Raw genomic sequence first — 7,886 nt, 5'->3', positions numbered from 1 at the left:
AGGTCGGGCTGTGCAGCGGAGCAGCGAGGGGGGAGCAGGGGCAGGCAGGGGGGGCCGGGGGCAGGTGGGGGGGCCGGGCTGTGCAGGAGGGCAGCGACAGCGGCCGGGGAGAGGCGGCGTGCGGGGAGCGGGTGGAGGGTGGGGAGGAAGGGAGGGGACGAAAAAAAGAGGGAAAAGCAAAAGAAAGACAAAAACAAAAGCAAAAGAAAAAAAAGGGCCGCGGCAGCGAGAGGCTCCCGCGGCGCTGCTGCCTCCCCGCGCACTGCCCGAGCAAACGGCAGCGGGGGCGAGTTCCGGCGCTTAAATACCCCCGCCCCGACCCGCCCCCTGCCCGTCCCCGCCCCGCGCACCTGGACGGGCCCCGCCTCGCACACCTGTGCGGGCCCCGCTCCGCCCCGGCCCCGCCCCGGCCCCGCCCCGGCCGCGCCGTTTAAAGCCGGCAGAGCCGCGCTCGTCCCGAGTTTGTGGAGGAACCTCGGACCGGGATGCTGCGGGAGCGATCGGCGCGTCGGAGGACCGAGGGTGGCGATGGAGCTCGGCAGGAGGACCGGGACAAGGATCGGGGCCAGGACCGGGACCGCGACCGGAGGAGCGAGGTTGGTTTGGGGCTGGGATGGGGCTCGGCATCCGGACGGGGACCAGGATCGGTGCCGGGCTCATCCCAGCCCGGCCTCGCCGCCTGTGCCCCGGCAACGCGGGCGAGAAGAGCCGCTCCGGGCCGGGCGCTGGGGCCGAGCGCGGCGGGGCCGCTCGGGCCGGGGCTCTGCCGGGGCCCGGTCGGGGGAGAACGGCGGCGCGTTCGTCGTGTAGACGCGGAGCCGGGGCTGGGACCGGCCGGGGCGCGGGGACACGCCGGGCCGGCCCCGGGACCCCCGAGGAGGGGTGCCGCCCGTACCCCCCGCGGGATCGGAGCTTCCCCGCTCGGGCACCCCCGAGGCCACCGCACCCGCTCCCGGGGCGAACCCGGGAGCGGGTGCGGTCGGCCCCTACGCGCCCAGGAGTGCCCACCCCCAGGGCCCCCCGGGAACGAGGGCTCGGGGGCCCCCCGGGGCTCCGGCCACGGGCCCGCTCCGGCCGCGGGGAGCTGGGGGCCTGCCGGGGAGGGAAGAACGGCGGCAGCCCTTTCCCCGTTCCTCCCGTGCTCCGGGACCCCGAGCAGAGCTGCTCGTTTGTCCCCGTGTCCCTGTGTCTGTCCACAGGCGGCCCCAGGAGCTGGCACTGACCGTGCCGCGGCTCGGGCACAGGCTGCTCCCAGCTCTGCCTGCGGAACTTCGGCAATTACCGACAGCAGTTCTTTGCCCTGCCATCCAGAAGGTGCGGCTCATCTGACACCAGCCAGGTGAGACCTGAGGCTCTCCTTCCTCTGCCCCGCTTTCTCGGCAACTCGCACCCTCCCGGGGCAAACCCTCTGGTTTTCAAAATCCCGTTGAAACATTTCCTCTTTATTTGCAGACGGGGAAGGCCCTGCCTGGGAGGGAAACGGCTACAGGGGAGGAAACCAAGAAATGCTCCAACCGGATGGTGCTGCGCGAGTCAAAAGAGGGGCAAGACCGCGGGCAAATACAGTCAGGAAATGAGCTTTTATTCAATCTCTGCAGGAGCCCTTCGCAGCCACGGGCCGGAGGGAGCGCGGCCGGCTGGGCTGTGCCCGGCTGGGGACGGGCACCAATTCATCGCTGCCCTGCTCAGGGAGGTTTTCCGGCCCCGTCCGGGCTTCACCCAACGGCTGCAAAGGTGCTCGTGCGGCATCCGAGCTCATTTCAGGGATAAAGGAGCCAAACGAGTCCGGAGGGATCCCTCGCTCCGAGGCAAAGGCGTTTGGTCGAGTGTCGCCGCCTGGTCCCGCCTGCGGGGGAGCGTCTCCTCCAGGTGAGCCTTCGGAACCCAAAATGCCGGGGGGGGCGCAGGTCGGGGCCGCTTTTCGGGCCCGGAGTTGGACGGAGCCCTCGGCGGCTCCCGCTTCCCGCCAGGAACGTTCTCGGGGCTCCCTGGGCAGTCCCAGCTGGGCAGGGAACGCGGGCCGGGAGGAGGCCGGAGCGACAGACAGCGACCCAGCCCTGCTTGGGCTTCCTATTGCCAGGGGATGGAGGAGCTGTGCCCTGGAGCTGTGCCCTACAGCCCCCGTGGGGTGGGCACGGGGAAAGGGCTGCCCGCGGCTCCTCAGCCGGGCGCTGCTCTGAACGGGCCCCCTGAGATGCCTCACCCTGGACACGCCCCAGCGCCAGCCCCAAAGGACCCAAAGCATCCAGCTGGCACTCGGCAGTGTCGGCACGGCGGGGCTGCAGAGCAGCGCGGGCAGCCATTCCCAGGGCCCACCTCCCAGAGCTCCCCCGCGCCCCCCACGTGTGTCCCGCCCGCCCCAAATCCCTGCCCTTCCAGCCGGAGGTGCTCTGAAAGCAGGGCTGTGCATCCCTTTCCTCGGGGAAAAGAATTCCCCGGGGTCGCTCCCGAGGCTCCGAAGGGACAGCGGCTTCCCGGCCCGGACAGACGTCCTCGCCCGTGCTCAGGGGCTGCCTCGCCCCGGGCCGGGAGCGCGTCCGGCCCCCACCTTCTCCTGGGCCAACACATCCCCTGGAGCCCGGCCCGGGGCGGAAAACCGGCCCAATTCCAGGGAACTCGCTCAAGTCCCCCCCAGGGACACCAGTGGGGCTGGGGGAGGAGGGTTATAAACAGCAAAGTCTGTGGAATATCAACCTGTCCTTGTCCCGATCCCGCTGAGCAGACCTGGAACCGTGGCTGCTTCCTGGCAAACCTGGCGTTAGAGCGGCAGCTCTGCGGGGGAACAGCCGGGCTCCAGGAGGCACTGGGAGGCTATTGCAGCAGGAATTCCCATGGAATTGCGGGCTGTAGGTAGAATTCATCCAAACCTGCAATGCTGAGACCGGAACCCAAACCTGGGCCCCCCGCAGAGAACAATCTTTTTGCTGCCCTGTCGGCCAAAGCCGCTGCGCTGAGAGATCTTGGCAGCCTGAGGGAGGGCATTCTCTGCTTCCCAGCAACCTCCATCTCCTAGGGGACAATCAAAGTCCCAACCAATTCCTTTTGCCTTTCCACAGGGACACTGACCCTTATTTGGTCCTGCTCTTCCACGGTCCATTTTGGGGGATGAGTTTGTGCTGGTTTACGTTCCACGACTCCACCCACAGCTGGAGATTTGGGGTTGTGCTTCTCTACTCCCAGCAGGTTCCCTAAGGAGCCAGATACTCAACAATCCCCTCGTTTGACTTTCTAGGTGAATTGTGCACAAGCCAGTCCCCCATTCCCTATCCAGGCTGGGAGTGCTCTTGCCCTTGGTACAGATGGCTCTGGCTGGGCAGGAACTGAGAGCAGGACACGGGGCAGAGTGGATCAGCTGCCCAGGGAACCTCTAGGAGATGAAGCTACGGGATCCTCATTCCAATCAAGGGAACACATTCTGTCTCTGGCAGGAGCCGGGAGCCAAAGCAGATCCCGCCTGGCCAGGCTGGGGGGCAGCAGTTGGATCCACTCTGGGGGAAAGCCCCTGTGCCTGCCAGGAGCTCTGACTCTGTTTGTCCTGCCAGCTCCTGACCAGTGTCAGGGCCCCTGGGAGGGATTCAGAATCCAAAGAAACCCCAAATCCTACCGCAGGATTCAATCAAAGGAAGAAAGCCATTATTGTCATAAAAAGCTTAAAAAGCTGTTAAAAATTCTAGGACAGCAATACTGGGATTCCCAGGAAACTTAGTAGTGTCTTGGTTCCATTTCAATGTATCTTTAGTCCCTCAATGAACAGCTTGGAGAACTCCCTGGGATTCGGAGGCTGAGCAGGGTTTGCTTTGGATTGCTTGGCACCTCTGGCCCCAGCTGGTGCAAACACAACTTGGGCCAATGTGGTTAAACACACTTTCCCACACAAACAGTTGCTGTATCCTGCAGAAATTACCCCAAGTTTGCAGATAAAACCTTCATCTCTGTCCCTCCTCAGTTATCCCAGGTTTTCCGGGCTGGGAGTTACAAGGAGGCTGTAAATTCAAAGGCAGAAAGAGAAGGTCTGTCAGTAAAAGGCACAAAGAAGGGGATAGGTTTCAAAAAACATTTCTGCAATCCAATGAATACCTCACTGAGTACCTCATTTATCCTTCAAAATATTCATTCTCTGCCCTGGACATTCCCTCAAGTTTTAACCCCAAAGGTTTCCCCTCCTGCCCACCCCTGACTGCCTCAGTGTCCATCAGGAGGTACATCCTCTCTGCTGCAGGTGACCTCACTCTGGACCCACTGCATTTTCCTGACCTCTCCACATCTCAGCAACTCACTTCTACCTCAAGATGTTCATTCTCCCCCAGCACACCACCTCCAGTTTACTCTCAACACTTTCCCCACCTCTCCACCACCCAGGAACTCATTTTCACCTCAGAAGATTCACTCTCTGCCCTGCAGATTCCCACAAGTTTTACCCCCACATTTTCCCTGCAGGTCCGCAAGGTTTACCCCAGTTTACCCCAGGAGGTGCATTCTCTCTCCTCCACATGACCTCTGATTTTACAACACAAATTTTCCCTCCCTGCCCACCACTGACTGCCTCACTGGACCTCAAAAGGCTCATTTTCTCCCCTAGGTGACATCCACACTTACCCTCACAGTTTTCCCTGCTTGCAAATTACTTATTACCTCATTTTTACCTCCAAACATTCATCCCCTGCCACAGAGATGACCTCAAAGTTTCCCCCAAAACCTCCTCACCTGTCCACTACTGTTTGCCCCAGTTTACCCCAGGAGGTGCATTCTCTCTGCTGCACATTACCTCAGGTTTGACAAACAAAGATTTCCCTCCCTGCCCACTGCTGACTGCCTCACCTTACCCCAAAAGATTCATTCTCTCTGCGACAGATTGCCCCACATTTTACTCCCAACATCTGCCTTACCTGTCCACGTCTGACCAGCTCCTTTGTACCTACAGAGGGTCATTCTGCACCCCACACACACCTCAGGCTTATCTCAAACCTCTCCCCACCTGCCTGCCACCCAGTGCCTCATCTTTACCTCAACACATTCCTTCTCTTCCCAGCAGATCACCTGAACTTTAACACCCACAATTGTCTCTGTCTCTCACCACTCATCACCTCAGGTTACCTCAGTGTGTTCATTCCCTGCCCTGGAGAGAATAAACTCCTTTTTAACCCCAAACTTTCCCTTCCAGCCCACTCCTGATTACCTCTTCTTGAACACAAGAGAGTCATTCTCTCCCCAGAGTCTTCCTACTGCACACTCCTGATTGCCTCTTTTGGACCTCCAAATATTCATTCTCTGCCCTGCAGATTTGCTCAAGTTTCACCCTCAGAAATTTCTCTGCCTCTCCCCTACTGACTGCCTCACTTTATTCCAAAATGTTCCTTCTCTCTGCTGCACATTGCCACAGATTTGACCCCACAATTTTCCCTACAAGTCCACCACTGAGTACCTCATGTTCATCTCTCAATATTCATTCTCTACCATGCAGATTACCTCAGATATTCCCCCCCAATTTTCCCTACGAGTCCACAACTGATTACCCCAGTTTATCTCAGGATGTACATTCTCTGCTCCACGTGACCTCAAATTTGACAAACACAAATTTTCTCTACCTGCCCAACACTGACTGCCTCACTTTACCCCAAGATATTCATTCACTCTGCTACAGATTGCCCAGATTTTACTCCCAAAATTCTCCTTACCTACCCACATGTAGGGGTAGGTCAGCTCCTCTGTACAAATACATGTTCATTCTCTACCCTGTGGACTACACCAAGTTTACCCTAAAACACTCCCCAGCTGTCCACCACTGAGTACCTCATTTATACTTCAAAATATTCAGTCTCTGCCCTGAACGTTCCCTCAAGTTTTACCCCCAAAGGTTTCCCCTCCTGCCCACCCCTGACTGCCTCAGTGTCCATCATGATGTGCATTCTCTCTGCTCCACATCACCTCTGATTTTACCAACAGAAATTTCCCTCCCTGCCCACCACTCACTGCCTCACTTTACCTCCAAATGGTCATTCTGCCCTCTACAGATGAGATCAAGTCTTACCCCCAACATTTCCCTTCCTCTACATCACCCATTTGCTCTTCCTGACGCCCCAAATTTCCATTCCATCCCTACACATTCCCTGAGTGTTTCCCTCCCAAGCATCCTTCCCTTCTTCCCTGTTTAATAACTCACACTCCAGCCCCAGGCACTCCACTCCCCCCTCAGTGGGACCCCTCCAAAATGCCACCTCCCTCCCCTCTGCAGCACCTCACCTTTTCCTACACAAACAGTTGCTGGGTCTCCTCGAAATTACCCCAAGTTGGCAGCTAGAAATGTCACCTCTGTCCCTGCCATGTTCTGCCAGGTTTCCCCAGCTGGGAGCTGCAAGGAATTCAGGCCAGTGAATGGACATCAGGGAACAGCTCTACATGCAAAGGCAGAAAGAGAAGATCTGTCAGCAAAAGGCACAAAGAAGGGGACAGGCTTCAGAAAACATTTCTGCAATCTAATGAATAACTCTTTCCAGTTTCCCAGGGAGAAGAACAGGAACTCACAGCCACCAAGGCCTGACAGTCCCCTGCAGCCAGAGCTCAGCACACAGCCAGAGAGGCAATTCCAGCATCTAAAAGAAAAAAAAGAAGAAAAAAGTGATTTATTTTGTTTTCAAGTTCCTTTAAGTTGTTCCAAGCAAAGCAAGCCTTGCTCTGGTTTCAGTTGGGTGAACAGGGAGCGCTGGGCACAGGGCACGTCATTAATGCCCAGGGGATGGGGCTTTGTGGGGGAGGGAAGAGCAGCTGATGGAGTTGCCCAGTCCAATTCCTGCCCCAGGCCTGACTGGCCCAGGACAAACCCTCTGGCAGGCAGTGGTTTTGTTCCCTCTCATGGTCAGTGCCCCGTGTGTCCCTGTGGGCAGTGCCAGGCTGGGGACAGGCACACGCAGCTGGCAGCACTCTCTGCTCCAAAGACACTTCTGGCCTCCTTGGCAAACTGCCTCTGACACTTGGCTTTCTTCAGGAGAAATTAAGGAATTGCTCATGGCAATTTGGAGATGAAGTTATCCCAAAGGGAAGGAAAGAACAAATATTCCTGTCAGAGCCCTTGGGATCTGCTGGGCTGAATTGGGAAGGGCCCATTATCTGCAGAGCAAATACAGGACAACCCCAAACACAAAGCCCAGCCTGTCCAGTGGGGTGTGAAAGCACCACTGGGACAAACCTCCACTCTCCTGATTCTTTTCAGGGACTGCTCCAACCCAGCTCTGAAGCTGCCAAACCCAAACTGTCCCCAGTGCTCTGGAACAACAGGATCTTCTCAGGGATGATACATTGGAAGCACAGTCCCAGCAAACACTCCCAGACACACAGAGGCACAACTGGAGCTCATGGCTGGGGCTGGGAAGGGCTGCAAGGAGGACACAACTCCCAGGTAGGGGAGCCTCGGCAGCAACAGCAGCAAATTCCCAGCTTGGATGGCAAAGCAGAGAGACAAAGGCTGGCAATGCCCATGGCATTGGTAGCTTTCCCTTCTGCTCCCTGTGGGGCCACAGCCCGGGAGGAAATCTCCAAGGGGGACAGAAGACCTCAGGAGGCAACAAAAGACAGCAGCGTCTGTTGCCCTGGTCCTGTTCCAACTCAGCCTGCGGGCCCAAACCTTCCCCCTCCAGGGAAACACTGACCTGCCCGGTGTCAGGCTGGAACACAGCCCTCATTCTCACCTTCCACACGCTCCCAGGCTCACCCCAAATTCAGGACAAGGGGCCAAAGGCCACTCGGGCCGGGGCTCTCTCTGTCTCTGCGGGCTCAGGGACTGCAGCCACCAGGGCCCTCCAGCACGGACAGCCTGGACCCAGAGCAGATCCCTGGGCATTAGCAGCGTCCTGGGCATCCCTGGAGACAGAAACCATCAGCCTCTGGGATAG

General features: G+C 58.4%; 1 protein-coding gene across 2 annotated transcripts; it reads left to right on the top strand.

The window, feature by feature from the left end:
- The first annotated feature begins 241 nt into the window (after positions 1 to 241).
- On the top strand, positions 242 to 6,615 carry LOC135407955 (uncharacterized). Of its 2 annotated transcripts, none has more exons than XM_064643363.1 (4): positions 242 to 596; positions 1,200 to 1,339; positions 1,453 to 1,869; positions 6,495 to 6,615. In XM_064643363.1, exons 1-4 carry the CDS (start codon positions 486 to 488, stop codon positions 6,592 to 6,594), a joined length of 768 nt encoding a protein of 255 aa, XP_064499433.1. In that variant the 5' UTR covers positions 242 to 485; the 3' UTR covers positions 6,595 to 6,615. The 2 variants fall into 2 exon arrangements, with proteins under 2 accessions (XP_064499433.1, XP_064499434.1); XM_064643364.1 differs by lacking the exon at positions 6,495 to 6,615 and adding an exon at positions 3,233 to 3,705.
- The last annotated feature ends 1,271 nt before the right edge of the window (positions 6,616 to 7,886 follow it).

This window comes from Pseudopipra pipra, unplaced genomic scaffold (assembly GCF_036250125.1).
Source record: "Pseudopipra pipra isolate bDixPip1 unplaced genomic scaffold, bDixPip1.hap1 HAP1_SCAFFOLD_107, whole genome shotgun sequence".
Lineage (NCBI taxonomy): Eukaryota > Metazoa > Chordata > Aves > Passeriformes > Pipridae > Pseudopipra > Pseudopipra pipra.
This window is presented reverse-complemented; position numbering and strand designations above follow the sequence as displayed.

Excerpts from the sequence above, each read along its gene's own strand:
- LOC135407955 (XM_064643363.1), top strand. The coding sequence starts at position 486 with ATGCTGCGGGAGCGATCGGCGCGTCGGAGGACCGAGGGTGGCGATGGA. Across the intron at positions 1,340-1,452 it reads GCTCATCTGACACCAGCCAG|ACGGGGAAGGCCCTGCCTGG; the intron begins GTGAGACCTGAG and ends CTTTATTTGCAG. Across the intron at positions 1,870-6,494 it reads CGGGGGAGCGTCTCCTCCAG|TTTCCCAGGGAGAAGAACAG; the intron begins GTGAGCCTTCGG and ends AACTCTTTCCAG.